We start from the raw sequence: 16200 nt of genomic DNA, 5'->3' as shown, positions 1-16200 counted from the left end.
CATCTTTTAAAGAGGAGTAGGTGGTGTATGTAGGGAAAAAATAAATGTGCTATTTTGGCTTCTAGGGAGGAGGGGGAGGGAAGCAATTATTTTTAGAATATGTTCTAGTTGCACACGGTTTTAGAAGAAATAGAAGAGTGTGTTTTAACGACAGTGAATCCTTCAGGGGAGAAGAAGTCTATGGAAACACGTCTTTCAAATCCTTCCCACCATGATCCCAGAGAGGACACTTGTAATTGAAGTGTGTGTGTGCACATGTGCATGTATGCACACTTATGTCCCCACACGAATGTGGGGGAGGGAAGTGGCAAACGCATGCACATGTTAGCAAAGTTTCTTGGATTAAAAAGTAGTTAAGTTCACTCTTTATGAGAAAGTGCTGCCAAATTTAGCATTCCTTATATGGGGGAGCTACCGAGGGAGTATAGCTGAACGTAGAAAAAGGTGAAAGAAATAATGAAATCAATTAGAAAAAAATATTGAGTCACATTATTAATATAATAGCGAGGGGTTAAATGGGTAAGCTAACTGGAATGTTTCCCCCAAAGTTAAAGCAGAAAAGTTTTAGTGTTGAGCTCTTTACCTTGATTTTTTTTCCTAAGGATTACATAATTTTCTAAGCAGAATTTCTTGTGATAGAAACCATGATAAATAACGTACCTACCTGTGGTGTAGCCCGAACTTGCTTAACTGAGTCCCAGAGGAATTTGTTGCCATGGACGGTCCTGTTACGTGGACTTTTTGCACCATAACGATTCTACCTTTTGGATCATACTAGTGGTTTGATCAAGTCTGTCAAACAAACACCATTCACATTCTAGTCTATATACAGTATACAAGCAGTAGGTGTTCAAATAACTTTTTGAGATGGAGTCTCGCTCTGTTGCCCAGGCTAGAGTGCAGTGGGGTGGCACGATCTTGGCTCACTGCAACCTCCGGCTCCTGGGTTCAAGCAATTCTCCTATCTCAGTCTCCCAAGTAGCTTGGACTATAGGCACACACTACCAAGTCCAGCTAACTTTTTTTTGTATTTTTAGTAGAGACAGGGTTTCGTCATGTTGGTCAGGCTGGTCTCAAAATCCTGACCTCAGGTGATCCACCTGCCTCAGCTTCCCAAAGTGCTGGGATTATAGGCATGAGCCACCACGCCCGGCATGTTCAAATAACTTTTAATAAATATTGTCTTTCAGCCTTTTAGGTATTCAAGCAAATATTGATTCTGACAGTGAAAAAAATAGTCTCTGTAGCTGAGTAGTTCCTTTTGATATATTGGATGTAGACTCTTTATCAATTTATATATTAATTTAGTAAAATGTGTATCATAGTATCAACTTTATATGAGTTCTTTAAATGCAAAAAAAAAAAAAAAAATAGCAGTTCCATCCACAAACTCCTTTGTCAGTAGGGTTCGGGGTTCTGTTTTTATGGGTTTTCTTGGAGATTAAACAGGCATCTTGATGTTTTCCTTCTCCTCTCTTGTATTTCCTTAAGCTAATTCTTCCCACCCGACACCCATGCCCCTCCTCTTCATCCTCCAGCCTCCTACCACTCTTGCGTAGGTTCTGATAACCACTTTTGTCAATCGAGCATTTTAATTGAAGCATGGGTTTCTGCTTAATTATTATCTCAGTGAGCGTTAGCATTGTAAGCTTTTCATTTGTGAATTGTGGAATCCATTTCTCATATTAAGGCAGAGGTAAGGGGATAGGGAGATAAAAAATTGAAAATTTATTTCTTCATTTGTCCATTGAACAGACATTTATTAAACTACCATTTACCTGGCCTAACCTAGGTGTTGAGGGCCTAAGGTGAGCAAGAAAGGTCACCGCTCTCAATGTTGAAGCTTCTGGGCTGCGGGAAGGGTCTAGATAACCTGCTAAGCCCCTCACACACGCCAGCTAATTTAGACTCACGACAGTCCTTTAAGAAAGCTAATTTATACACAGTTGAAGTAAATGTTAAAAATCCCACATAGTCCTTTGAAGTTCGCCCCATGCTTGATGCTTCTGCAGCTTTTGCTGCTGCTATTCACTCCCATATTGAAGTGTTTCCTCAGTTGTTTATAAACCCCTACATCCCCCAACACGTATTCCTACCTCTTCCCTGTGACTCCCCATCTCCCCTCCCCCAACCTCTTACCCAGCTCACTCCCAGTGTGTGGGTCTCTCCCAAGTCCTGGCTTTGTGTTTTTTCTCTATTTACTGGTTTTTGTTGTTGTTCTGTTTTTGTTTTTGAGATAGGGTCTCGCTCTGTAACCCCAGTTGAAGTGCAGTAGCATGACCATGGCTTACTGCAGCCTCGAACTCCTGGGCTCAAGAGATCCTCTATCCTCAGCTTCCCAAGAAGCTAAGACTACAGTCATGTGCCACCACATCCAGCTAATTATTTTTTGTAGAGGTGGGGGTATCACTATGTTGTCCAGGCTGGTCTTGAACTCCTGGCCTCAAGTGATCCTCCTGTCTCTGCCTCCCAAAGTATTGGAATTACAGGCGTTAGCCACCATGACTGGCTTCCACTTACTCTTTAACCAGTATGATATCCCTAAGGTCAACCTCTTTTGTTTCCAGTTTCCCATTGGTGATTTATCCTTTTTATGTTACCATCTCTGGCCCCTAGAGCAAAGCAGTTGCTGGTAAATGCTGGAGTCTTGACTTCTCTCCCGCTTTTCCCTGAGGAGGCTGGTTGAAGCAGCTGAGCTCTAACTCTGTGGGATTCTCAGGATTACAATAGTGGCCTGACCCTACACCTGCCAACAACACCATCAGTGTCACCATTTCTTCCTCTTCTTGTAATTTTTAGCCAGCCCTCATTTTCCTTCCCTCTGCACAAAAGTAGTAGATTACCACTGGAAGATTTGGCATTATTTTATTCAGTGTATCTTACTAACTCCGATTTTTCTGAGGTAACAGAAACTTTGCTTCTATCACTAACAGAATTTCACAGGTATCTGTCTTGATGATGTCAGGGTTGGTCTATTTTTAATATTAATTTATTGGGGAGGCCTCATTAGGTGGCAGGTAACAACACAAGCTTTGGAAGAGAGCCAGGTTGGAATCTAGACTCTAGCCAGGTAAATATGGGCAGGCTACCCCCACTTCTCTGCAACTAAACAATGAGGTTCCTAGTGACGGTCGTGAGGACAGTATGAGAGTTTGAGTATAAAGTGCTCAGCACACTGCCTGACGTAGAGAAAGTTCTCAATGAATGTTTCTAATTATTATGAACGTGTTACCACTGTAAATTGGTGACTGTGGGAAAAGTCAGGTCAGAGTTCAGAAGCCCTATAAGTCATTTAAGTCATTATAAGTCATTTATAATTTAAGTCATTTTAAGTCATTTATAAGTCATTATAAGTCTTTGCCCTATAAGTCATAGGTTGACTCCTGCCTGTGTTGAACAGAAGACATCTTTCTGTAATTTATCTGTAAAAGAGACTATTTATCCAAGATTTTGAAGTTTAAAACATTGATCAAGCCTGGGCTGGGTATGGTGGCCTAGCACTTTGGAAGGCTGAGACAGGATTGTTTGAAGCCAAGAGTTTGAGACCAGCCTGGGCAAAATAGTGAGACCCTGTCCCTACAAAAAATAGAAAAGTTAGCTGCGTGTGGTGGCTGCATAGACCTGTAGTCTCAGCTACTCAGGAGGCTAAAGCAGGAGGCTTGAGCCCGGGAGGTCAAGGCTGCAGTGAGCTATGATCATACCACTGCACTCCAGCCTGGGTGACAGAGCAAACCTTCTCTCTAAAAAGACAAGGCTGGGCACAGTGTCTCGTGCCTGTAATCCGAGCACTTTGGGAGGCCGAGGAGGAGTTCAAGACCAGCCTGGACAATGTGGCAGGACCCCATCTCTACAAAAAATACAAAAATTAGCCGGGCACGGTGGCGCACACCTGTGGTCCCAGGTACTCAGAAGGCTGAGGTGGGAGGATCGCTTGAGCCTGGGAAGCAGAGGTTGCAGTGAGCCGAGATTGGGCCACTGCACTCCAGCCTGGGTGACAGAGCCAGACCCTGTCTTCAGAAAAACAAACAAAACAAAACATTGATCAGGTCCAAGTACTTGGCATTCTCAGCCTCTCTGGTGTATGTTTCACATGGCAGCTCATGCAATCCACAAAGACTAAATTTTCCATAAGCTGTGATATTTACTGAATACAACTTACATTTCATTTGCATTTTTGTCTGATTGTTTCTGTTTGCTATCTATTGTTTCCTGTCTCTGGTTCACAGATGGTCTAATATGTGGCAGTTTTATGCCGGTGTCCTCTCCAGAAATGCTCATTAGGTGGTAGGAAAGCAAGCACTAAAGATTTTTCTAGTCCCTTCTTGAAGCACATTCAGAGTCTGAGGACTGTAAAGAGAGTGAAGGTGAGAAAGCTTTTGCTATATATCCTACACGATCCAACACTAACTTTGTTTTATTCTCCAGGACCTACAGATAGAACGAGAGAGGAGTTCATATAATATATCTGGTGGCTGCACAGCCCTCATTGTGATTTGCCTTTTGGGGAAGCTGTATGTTGCAAATGCTGGGGATAGCAGGTAAGCAAATGAGCTGTCTGATTCTTGCTAATTTCTAATGCCTTCTGATGTTTTTGTTTTGTCTCAAAAAATTAAATGATTAGAAATAATTAAAGACAGGCCTTCTACATCAGAATGAAAATGCATTTAAGAACAATCAGGTTGGTATTGCAAGGTAAAGGCAGTCTCTTACTTATGCATATAGCAGTTCATGTACATGTCTGTGATAAATCTAAACCAGTAGTATTCAAACGTTTTTTTGACTTCAGAGCCTGCTTCTCAATGAAAACTTAGCAGGAGCATAACATGTGAGACTGATGAGGAGGAAGGAAAGGGATTCGAGTGCCTTGGGTGTTTGGAAGGGAGCCTGGGATGACTCCCCAGTTGACTCCAGTTTTACTTAGTGACTTTGCACTGTTCTCTCCCAGAAGCTTCTCCTTTTATGCACATTCCCATAGAAGCTGCAGTCACCTCATGTCCGAGTTCAACTAAAGGAAATTTTGGCCAAGAGATCATTGTTAACCCTTCCTTTATCCAGCATTGCCAGGGAATAAGATACATTTATGTTTTATTTCATTTATTTTTTAAAATTAGAGACAGGGTCTCACTATGTTGCCCAAGCTAGACTCAAATTCCTGGGCTCAAACAATCCTCCCACCTCAGCAGCCTGAGTAGCTGGGATTGCAGGTTTTGCACCACCACACCTGGCAGTGGTGATTTTCTTTTCAATAACTGAAGCTTCTTCACTTTTGGTGTGGGGAATTTTTAAATTACAGATTTTACAACAAATATTCTAACATGTATTACACACTTCTCCACCGCTTTCATAACAAAATATGCTGGCCCGAGAGTGGGACCTTTTCCAAAGAACTGACTCTTTATTCTGAAAGTAGTAAAAGTACAGGACCTTTCCCCCCGCTGAAGGGCTGTGAGGACTCTGATTCTTCTGTCCCCTTCCTCTAGGTCACATGGCTCTTGTGGGCTCTCCTGCTTGCTCCACCCTTTTTGAGGTCTGATCCCACCCCTTCCCTTTCCTCTTCCCTGTCTCCAGCTTAAGTTGCTATTGCATCTGCAGCCCAGAACACCAATTCTCTTGAGGCAATCAAGAAATTCACCTTAATTTTACTTCCATTTACAAAGCAAACTTAGGCTGAGGCAGCCTCCATTCCTCGTAGTAAAGCATCCTTTCCCAGAGAAGATCCCGGACAACAAGGAGCGAACTGACCTGGCAGCGGTTTTGGGGGCTTGAAGATTGGTGTTTGTGAAGGTCTGTTGATTTCAAAAGTATATATGTGGTGATATAAACATATATATATATATATATACATATATATATATATATATACACGTTTTACAACAAATATTCTAACATGTATTACATGAAATGTAATTACATGTTCTGACATGAAAGAAGTGGAGAAATGTGTAATACATGTTGTAAAAACATATATATTTACGTTTCCTTGTAAAATTCTGCCCAGTAAATGGAAGTATGTATAAAATGCTATGCTTACCCTGTGGCTGCTGTTCCCCTGTGTCAGGTCAGGGTTCTGACAGGAGACAGACTCCAACTCAGATGGGTCAGCTGTGAATGAAGGAGGTAGAGAGAACCGGCCAGGAGTGTTGAGGTCCCCAGGAAGGAGTTGACCACCCTGAGGAACCAGGGAAGGAAACACTGTAGCAGAGCCAAGGAGAGTGGGAGTCACTAATGAGGGACCACTGGGCAGGAGCTATTGGAAGAAATGGGAGAGGAGACGCTGACTTCTCTCTGCCCGCCCTCCCATCTCTTGCCCGACCTTCCCATCAGCTGACCCCAGCAGGAAGCCAGCTGTAGAGTGGCCCAGGGAGGTCAGCCTGCCAGAACACAGACATAGGCCAGGACAGTACCTCCAGGATGGGAACAGATGGAAAAGAACCAGCACATCTGCTACTCCTCTCCCACCCCAGCATTTGAGCAGCTTCAAAGACAGGAATCTTCGTTCTTCAGGGGCTTTTAAAGCACACTGAGGGGCCAGCCCCTGGCCTCTTGTTCAGTTCCTGATCTTGAGCTGGTTGGGAGACAGAGGAGAGCAGCAAAGGAGGCAATTCCTCTTTGTCTGCTCCAATTGAGTAAGACCAAGTGGATGATTCAGCTGTTGCAGTCACGTTCACCTTTTGCGTTTATGTCTGGTTTCCTGTCCTTTAAAATGAGTTTGCTTCCTGGCCCACTTGGGGACTAAGGAAGTGACTGAGTGCCTTGCTCCTGGAAACAGGCCCACCCCTACCTCCCAGGGAAGCGCCTTTCACCAGATGACCTGAGTCAGAAGTTACCTCAACTTCCTGGCTGAAATACCTTTATGTTCGACTATTCTTCAAGACTCAACTCCTCCCCAATGCCTTTTTCTCATTTTTAAACATAGTTTCCTTCAAAGCTCTAGGCTCCTTAACAGAGCCAACTACCTAGCCTGTATTTCAGAAGCTCCAGTCCTCTGTCCAGGGACCTGCCAGTCCCAAGTGTTCATCTTCTGGGTTCTTGCCTTCTGTTGTACTTAGGTGCCAATTTCCAGACCAGACTTCGATTTCATCTATAAAGGCGGTGGTATTGAACTAGATAATCTCTAAAAATTATCCCACGAGGAGTGACACTTTTAGAAAGTAAAGTTGTACTGTAAAGATTTATCTTTTGGTTATTTTATATTTCTTAGAATTTGTTTTGGAAATGTTAATATAACTGAAGTTCTTGGTGTTTCTAAGTGTTCATAAAAATATGATGTTTTGGCCGGGCATGGTGGCTCACACCTATAATCCCAGCACTTTGGGAGGCCAAGGAGGGCAGATCACGAGGTCAGGAAATTGAGACCATCCTGGACAATATGGTAAAACCCCGTCACCACTAAAAATACAAAAAAAAAATAAGCCAGGTGTGGCGGTGCGCACCTGTAGTCCCAGCTACCCGGGAGGCTGAGGCAGGAGAATCACTTGAACATGGGAGGTAGAGGTTGCAGTGAGCCAAGATTGTGCCACTGTACTCCAGCCTGGGAGACACAGCGAGACTCCGTCTCCAAAAAAAAAAAAAAAAAAAAAAAGAGTATGATGTTTTACATGTTATATCCAATCATATGAAAAGCCTAACAGATACTTTTATCCTTAATAAAGCCATAAAATGTAAAAAAAATAAAAAAGCATCTCTAAAACCTAATAAGCTTAATGATAAAATACTACCTCTAAAACCTAATAAACTTAATTATGCTTACAGTATTCTAGCCCCAGTATCCAGATATAAATTTGGGGTTTTGTAGTTGATTATTTGGTGTGCTTTTCACATCTGGGTCATACTTCAGAAAACCTGAGAACAATGTGAGTTGGTATTTTTATGTACCGTCTGAAGGATCGTTTATAAGATGCTTACTAGAGTGCTATTTGCAACTCTTTTATAAACAATAGATACTGATATCATCTTATAGGATCATTGTCTAGTTTGCCATATTAATAATATAGGTGTTTGAGCTTACAGAAATATTCAGTTATTCCCAAGGAACAACAGCTAAGTGAGCTTTGATCATATCTATAGAAATGTAGGTCCATTATCACTGATTGATGAGCAGTCAGGAATCCCAGGGCTCAGTTTAAAACAAATGCTTAGAGCCGCAGAAGGTTCTGGCAACAGGGCCCTGATTAATGAAGTGCTAAATTTTCTTCTTTATTGCTAGATATTAGCTGTCATGTGCTTTTTTTTTTTTTTTTTTTTACATCTTGACAGTTTTGAGGGTAAAAAAATCTTTGTTATATGTTCACTGCTCCCATAATTATTCACACTCAAGAAAAGAGAAGCTTTGCCCTGGTTTGATTTGGAAGCTGCCAATGGTCAGGAACTAAGCTGTGTATCATCTGATTTACCATCAGACATCTGCACACTTAGGGGTTGTATTCAGGAAATGTTGCCTGATGCTATTTGTGGTTTTATGGGTTTTTGAGTCAACGACCATGCCACTCAGAGGACGTAGGACCATTCATGTAGGATGGTCCAGAGTGACGCGGGTACCTGATCCATGTGGTCTGTTCCATGCCCTGATAGAACTTGCCCTTCTACTCTGCCGAGCTAACCAGCCACAGAGGTGCATGCAGTAACTGCTTGATGCATGCCAGTTGCTTTATTTTTCCTGGGCAGAGGCAGCCAACTCAACACCTAGGGGATCATAATGGACCAGGAAAGAAGCAGATGGTGGGCGGATTTTCACTTCAAGCAAAAAATGAATCAGTAGCGTGCAAATGTCATGCAAAGCAATATGCAAACTATCACCCATTGTGTTTGAGTCATCAGCTCCTTAGGGCTCTGACTGATTCTTCAGTTTAGAAGGTGCTTTGACTCCATTTTAGAGATAATTTCATTTCATCTCTAGAGAACTAAGGCACTGAGGAAGCGAAGCCATTACCACGTATTTTAAACAATGTGTAAAGGTTTAGCAACTGAGACTGGGTGAAGTCACTCAGAGTTTTAAAAAGCATTTAAGATTCATTACATTCTTAATTCTACTCTTGCCAGACTTATAGTAACAGTGGAATTAAAACAGCTAATAAGCACAAGACACGTATTAAATACTTTAACAGAGGATCACATTTAATTATCTCAATAATATAGTGAGAAGTAGGCACTGTTAATACCAGTTAAATACAGTTTACCAATTAATAAACTGAGGCAGAGTGAGGGGAAGTGGTTTCCCCAGGCTTGGACAGCTACGGAGGAGCAGGGCCACCACTCGCCTAAGACTGGGAGTTGGATCTGATCCACAGTCTCTGCACTGTACCCTGGGATTTCCCATCCATGCTGAGACTCACAGGGTTTTGTTTTTCTCATTTTAGCATCTCTAAAGAAGTTCTAATTAACATTTTTTTCTTCCTGTTTTTATGTGAAATAATGACACACCTTATAATCAATGGCATCTTAGTTTTCACCTAAAATGGATTATGGAGTGAGTGGAAGGCTGCCTTAGAGGCTATTTTAAATGCACTGCAGTTGTCGACAAGATAAGCTTTGGATGGTCCAATTCATCCATTTATAATGTAGAAAAGGATTTTTTCTCAACATGAGATCTCCCATCTCATTCCAAGAGTCCCAAAGTTCTGAGACTATTTTAAATGTGTTTTTGGCCGAGTGCAGTGGCTCATGCCTGCAATCCTAGCACTTTGGGATGCTGAGCAGTAGGAGGATTACTTGAGCCTAGGAGTTGCAGACCAGCCTGGGCAACATGGAAAAAAACCATCTTTACAAAAATATATATATACATTAGCTGGGTGTGGTGGCTCACACCTGTAATCCTAGCTACTCAGGAGGCTGAGGTGAGCAGATCACCTGAGCCCAGAGACGTCAAGGCTGCAGTGAGCTGTGATCATGCCACTGCACTCCAGCCTGGGTGACAGAGTGAGACCCTGTCTCAAAAAATTAAAATTAAAAATAAATGTTTTCATTTTGATCGTAATCTATTGAAAATAATATAAGCATTTTCTGATTCTATAAATGATTGCTACCATAAATTCAGACTTCCATTGTGTTGTGCTTATAACTTCTTTGGAAGCAAGTGTCTCACTGACGTTTTCGAATTGAGCCCACAGACTCCTGGGAATAGAGGGTCATCTTCTCATGCTTGAGAGTCTCCTAGGAAAGGATAGGGAAAGTCAAAAGTGTTCATTCATTAGCTCCGTAGGACGGGAGTGAACGGCATTCCATGAATTGTCCCTGAGCGAAGCCAGCGAAGCCAGCCAGGATGGTTTTCTTTCATGTATCTTTCACTCCTTTTTAGTTTCCCACAATTACCGCCCCATTAGAGTGAAAGCTTTCTCTGTTAGTTCAAAGGTGAGTTCCTTTGACAAGTCTGAATGTTCCTGAGGACAGGAGTTAGGTATTAAACAGGACTTAACGTTTCTAAATTCAAAATCAATTACACATCTGTGACATCTTCTCTCCACGTTTCTTCCTTTTGCTGGTGGTAAAATAATGAAATATTAGGTAACTGCCTCCAAGCCAAGGGCATGCAAAGAACTCTTCATTTCTTCTTATGTTCATGGATTTCACCAACGGCCAGTACAAATCCTTTCTGAAGCTCCTTTTTGCTAGTAAGTGGTTCATCTATCCACACATGTCAGTGAGCTCCTGCTCTGATACTAGCCTTCCTCTGAGTTTGGAAATATATTTGATCTTAAGCCATTAACTATATTAAATACACTATTCCTCTCACTTTCTTTGACATGTATTTGAAAATAACAGAGAGAAAACCAAAATCAACAACTCTTCTCCATTGTGAAAGGTGAATTGCTGCTTCTCCCTTTTTTCTGCAGAGCCCCCTCCCCATCTTTTTAGTGTGTGTTTCATGTAATCCCTTAGCTATACCCACAACCTGTAGAAGGGATGAGCAGAAAGAAAATAATGCTACCAAATGATCACAAATACAGGCAGAGAAACCAAGTAATGGCTTGAGACAGTCTCTACTTTTCCCATCAGGCCACTTGCCGTCCACACAGAGGGCACCCAAGAGGCCCTTGTCTCTCTGAACTTCCTCTCTCGGGGATTTTTGAAGCTCTTCCTGACACCTCTTGCTCTGAATTAGTGGTCTTCAAAGTGTGATCCCCAGACTGGTGGCAGCATCACCTGGGAACTTGTTAGGAGAGCAGATCACTGCTCACTGAAACACAGTGGGTGGACCCAGCAGTCTGTGTTTAGCAAGTCCTACAGGTGACTCCGATGTATGCTCCAGTTTAAGAATCACCACTCTAAAGTCTACGCGTGGGCATCTGAGAGAGCTAGGAAGGAGTGAAATATTTTAGCTGTTCCCGGCCTGAGGGTCAAAGCATTATACTGCAGGCGCACTATAAGGCAGTCTCAGCAAGTCCTGCTGCAGCCAGACACCACATGCAGGGCAAGCTCCTGGAACCTGTGTTTCCCCTTCTGCTCTGCAACCTGCTACATGCAGTGGCAGGCGGGGGGCGGCGGGGGGGGCCTGCCTGTGCCTGGGCCGGCTGGCTGCAGATTCCTTTCTGCCATCCTGACATTCTAGAACTTAGGCCCTGTTCCTCTGAAGAGTGGAACTGGGGTGAGAATTTCTAACACGATCCAGCTCCACATGTCAGCCTCCTCTTCCTACTGGGTAGTTCTGAAGCCTGAGTAGCTGTGAAACATCCCACCCTATACCGGCCCTCCATTCCCTTGTCTGGAATGGGTCAGACATGCCCCCGTGTGGACTTTTCGTCTGTCATTGTTGGGCCCCTGGGAAAGTGTAGTTGTTGCAGTTCCCCATTCCAACCAAGCTATGCCTTTAAACACGTCCCGTTTCTCTTAGCCTACTGAAAGCTGAGCTAGGAAGTCTCATGAAGTTCATAGAATTGGAATATGTGCACTTAGAAATGCTGGCATGAGATTATTGTGATCAAGATAGTCACCTTTTCTATGCCTGGCTGCTAAGCTAGGGTAGAACAGCGGATCAATGTCAGGAGGGAGCTTCCTAGTAGAGAACCCAAGGCCCTATGTTTGCCCACTCAAGCCCACAACAGTATAGATTTCCAGGGCCTAATCATGTAATTTGTAGGTGATATGAAACCAAGTAAGATGAACTAGCAAGACTCGAAAAGTCCTTTAGTGCCTGGGAAAGTGGGTAAATACCAGGTGAAGCTTAACCACAGTAAAGGTAAAGTATCACACCTGTCGAAAAGACAAAAACCAGCGTGGCAGCCAGGTACGGTGGCTCACGTCTGTAATCCCAGCACTTTAGGAGGCTATGGTGGGAGATCGTTTGAGCCCAGGACTTAAAGACCAACCTGGGCAACAAAGTGAGACCTTGTCTCTATTTTTAAAAGTTTGTTTCAATTAGTTGGGCACATTGGCACATGCCTGCAGTCCCAGCTACTCAGGAGGCTGAGGCAGGAGGATCACTTGAGCTTGGGAGGTTGGGCTGCAGTGTGCCATGTTTGCAACAATGCATTCCAGCCTGGGTGACAGAGTGACACCCTGTCACCAAAAAAAGAGAAAGAAAACTAGCAGGATAGGGGAGACAGCTTATCAATGGCTCACTTTTTTTTTTTTTAATCTATTTAAGTAGACAGTAAATTTAATCTGGTTAGCAGTGTGCTATAGACACCAGAACCTAATCTAATCATAGGCTGCGGTATTTGAGATATAAGGCAAATAATAGCTAATGTTTCTGACTAGCTGGCTTACTTTGTCCGTAGTAAGTACTGTTACTAGTGTCCAGGGCTTGACATGAATTTTACATAAATAACCTCATTAATCCTAACATCAACCCATTTGGGGAAGTACTATTATTAATGTCATTTTACCTATGAAGTCCCTTTCTAGGTGACATAATTCAGCATGGGTATAGATGAATAGGAACCTTCAAAAGAGAGACTGGAGTGGTGAAGAGATTGGAACTGTTTGAAAAGATGAGGAAAATTCAAAAGAGCTAGAGTTTTTTAGCCACATGAAAAGATAACTTTTGTTAATGTAATAGATCAGGTATTTGTGAGATATGGGGTAAGGTGGTAAGGTTAGCTGTCCAGGAGTCTGGGATAGAAGTGACAGCCACAGGCAGGCAGAATGGTGGTTAAGAGCAGGGACTCTGGACTCAGATGGCCTGAGCTGAATCCTGGCTCTGCCACTAGTATGTGTGACCTTGGGCCAATCTTATGTTTTCTGTACTGAGTGTTGTCAACTGTAAATGGAGATAATGATAGTACTCACTCTTCAGGTGAGGATTAGATAAGCAGATGCCTGGAAGGCCCTTAGCACAGAGCCAGGTGTATGTCAACTGCTCAGTAATGGTTAGCTACTATTATTGTTTTCATACTGATCAGGAGAACTGTTTATAGATGCAACAAGCCGCTGAAGGAAGTAGTGGGTTTTCTTAATAAAAATAGTTGTGCATCAACTGCATTCCACCTAGCAAGGATGTTGTGCTAAGTTTTTCAAGGTGCCCATGAAATATTATGTTTGAGGCCCTGCGCAGTGGCTCACACCTGTAATCCCAGCACCTTGGGAGGCCGAGGCGGGCAGATCACAAGGTCAGGAGTTTGAGACCAGCTGGGCCAACATGCTGAAACCCCCCATCTCTACTAAAAAAAAAAAAAAAAAAATACAAAAATTAGCCGGGCATGGTGGTGTGGGCCTGTAATCCCAGCTACTCAGAAGGCTGAGGCAGGAGAATTGCTTGAACTTGGGAGGCAGAAGTTGCAGTGAGCAGAGATCATGCCACTGCACTCCAGCCTGGTGACAGAGCAAGACCTCGTCTCAAAAAAAAACCAAAAAACAACAAACAGAAAGAAATATTATGTCTTTCTTTATCTTTCTTCCTTCCTGTCCTTCCCATTCTCCCTTTCTTTTCTTTCCTTTCCTTTCGAGACAGAGTCTTACTCTGTCACCCAGGCTAGAGTGCAGTAGCGTGATCATAGCTCACTGCAGCCTCAAACTCCTTAACTTAAGCCATCCTCCCATGTCAGCCTCCTGAGTAGCTAGGATTACAAGTGCATGCCACCATGCCAAGCTAATTTTTATTTTTTGCAGAGATGGGGTCTCACTATACTGGACCTGTGCTCAAACCGTCCTCTTGCCTCTCCTCCCAAAGTGCTAGGATTATAGGCATGAACCATCAAACCCAGCAAAGCATTATGTTTCTGTGACTTTGAGGATCTTAAAGAAATAACATGACTATTTTCATTTTTGCCTCTTTCTTTTAACAGTTTAATGAAGCAGCACTTTGGGAGGCCGAGGTGGGTGGCTCATGAGGTCGGGAGATCGAGACCATCCTGGCTAACATGGTGAAACCCCATCTCTACAAAAAATACAAAAAAAAAAAAAAAAATTAGCCGGGCGTGGTGGCGGGCACCTGTAGTCCCAGCTATTCAGGAGGCTGAGGCAGGAGAATGGTGTAAGCCCGGGAGGCGGAGCTTGCAGTGAGTTGAGATCACACCACTGCACTCCAGCCTGGGGCAACTGAGCAAGACTCCGTCTCAAAAAAAAAAAAAAAAAGTTTAATGAAGCAGTGCCTTTGTCCCTTGCAGGCACTCGAGGACCTAGGCTGAAGGAGGCTCTGACATTTTTAACTCTTGGCTTCCAAGAGCTCTTGAGGCATCTCCATCCAGTGAGACAGAAGGGGGCAAGAGTGTGGAGGAGCACTCAAGGAAGGGTGTTAGGAACAAGGCCTGTTAGAGACACACAACATTTCTGGCATTCCATTGGCTAGAATCCAGTTATGTGGCTTTACTGAGAAGCAAATAAGGCTGCTGGGAAATGTAGTCTAAGTCATGTACCCAGGCCCAGGGGAATTGATTTTGGTGGACAGTTAGCAGTTTTGGCCACCAGTGGCATTGAAAAGGGAATTCTTACTAGGTTCAATTAGTAATAGTGTCTTTATTCAGTTTTTGATACATTTTCCCTTTTGTTCTGATGAAGTTACAATTTGGATATCACTATCATTTTTAAAGCCCAAAGATCAATTACCTCTTTTGTTACCTGAATTTTGTCACTGTTAGTTTTAGGAGAGATGCAGTAAGTTCAGCTTTAGCTGTCAAAGGTAGTGAAGAAAGAGCTGACTCACCAAGATCCACTTTCATCTTGGAGAAGAACACATTTGAATAATGAAAAAGCCTACAGGTAAACAGCATACCAAATATTTGTCTTTGGAAAGTTCATCATAGAAAGCAAGGATTGTTTCATTGCTAGAGGAGAAAGATTACATTAATCAGGTAGGGTGTGACTATACTGATGTTTTAAAACTTCTGTTCTTTGGCGGTTATTTTTAAATTGTCATAGTTACATTGTAAAGGTTTTTAAATGATATACCAGTTCAGTTTAGTAGTTTAGTTTCTTATCTGCTCTCAAACTGCAGTTCTTTGGTATGTTTTTTGAGTTTATTTTCTCCCATTGATGTCATCCTTAATATAAGATTTGAAATAACTGTTATGAATGGATTACTTATATATACACCTCAATCCATCCTCAGTTTGCATATGATAAACTTTTACAGTTCATCGTGCATATATTACATAGTTAGAAGATAAAGGGTAAGCAGAGTAAAATGTCATGGTAGGAGCAGGATTCAACAAATATTTGTATGCCTTCCATGAGCCAGGCATCTGCTGGGCACTGCGCTGGGGAAGCTACCACGAAGTAAGCAGACAAGGTCTCTGTCCTCTTGTACTTGTAGTCAGCCCAGGTAGGCAGGTAGTCAGGCATCCATTTACAAAGCAGTGTGACAGACAAGGCAGGTGTTTCAGGAGACACACGAAGCTCTGGGCTTTACTGAGTCAGGGCTGCCTTGGGTTAAAGGCACACATTTGTAATCGTGTTCTTTGGCTGCAGGAATAGCAATGCTGGTACACTGCGTCAACAGAATTGCCTCACAGGTCAGAATCCATTGCAGCAGGATTCTACAAGCCAAGCCCTTTGCTTTATTATTTCGCAGTGTCATGTGGTTGTGAATAGTGCTTCAATGTATGGCACTTGGGGTCATTTTGTGATATAAATGTTGGACAGGACCATACTCGTTTTTGTGAAATATAACCCTCATTGAGCCACCATCAACAGACAATGGTTTATGAAGGTCTTGTTTCCTGATGGGATGTTGATGTTCACTGGGCAGTCCTTACTGGTGTGTGGTGTACAGTTATCAAATGATTTGTTTGCTTCAAGGAGTTAACTGAACAATATGGGCATTTCACC

At 42.8% G+C, this 16200-nt stretch overlaps 1 protein-coding gene across 5 annotated transcripts in view; it reads left to right on the top strand.

Moving 5' to 3' along the window:
* The window catches only part of PPM1H (protein phosphatase, Mg2+/Mn2+ dependent 1H), a 293660-nt gene that overhangs the window by 142709 nt on the left and 134751 nt on the right, over positions 1–16200 (top strand). For all 5 annotated transcript variants that reach the window (XR_001887950.1, XR_001887949.1, XR_001887951.1 and 2 more), the window contains exon 4: positions 4426–4538. Coding sequence is in view for 1 of the 5 variants with exons in the window: in XM_017885695.1 (XP_017741184.1) it covers positions 4426–4538 (113 nt within the window). In the remaining 4 variants the exon portion in view is untranslated. The remainder of the gene's footprint in view (positions 1–4425; positions 4539–16200) is intronic.

This window comes from Rhinopithecus bieti, unplaced genomic scaffold (assembly GCF_001698545.2).
Source record: "Rhinopithecus bieti isolate Rb0 unplaced genomic scaffold, ASM169854v2 scaffold_14700, whole genome shotgun sequence".
Classification (NCBI taxonomy): domain Eukaryota; kingdom Metazoa; phylum Chordata; class Mammalia; order Primates; family Cercopithecidae; genus Rhinopithecus; species Rhinopithecus bieti.
The sequence above is the reverse complement of the archived record's forward strand: the minus strand, read 5'-3'. Positions and strand labels throughout refer to the sequence as shown.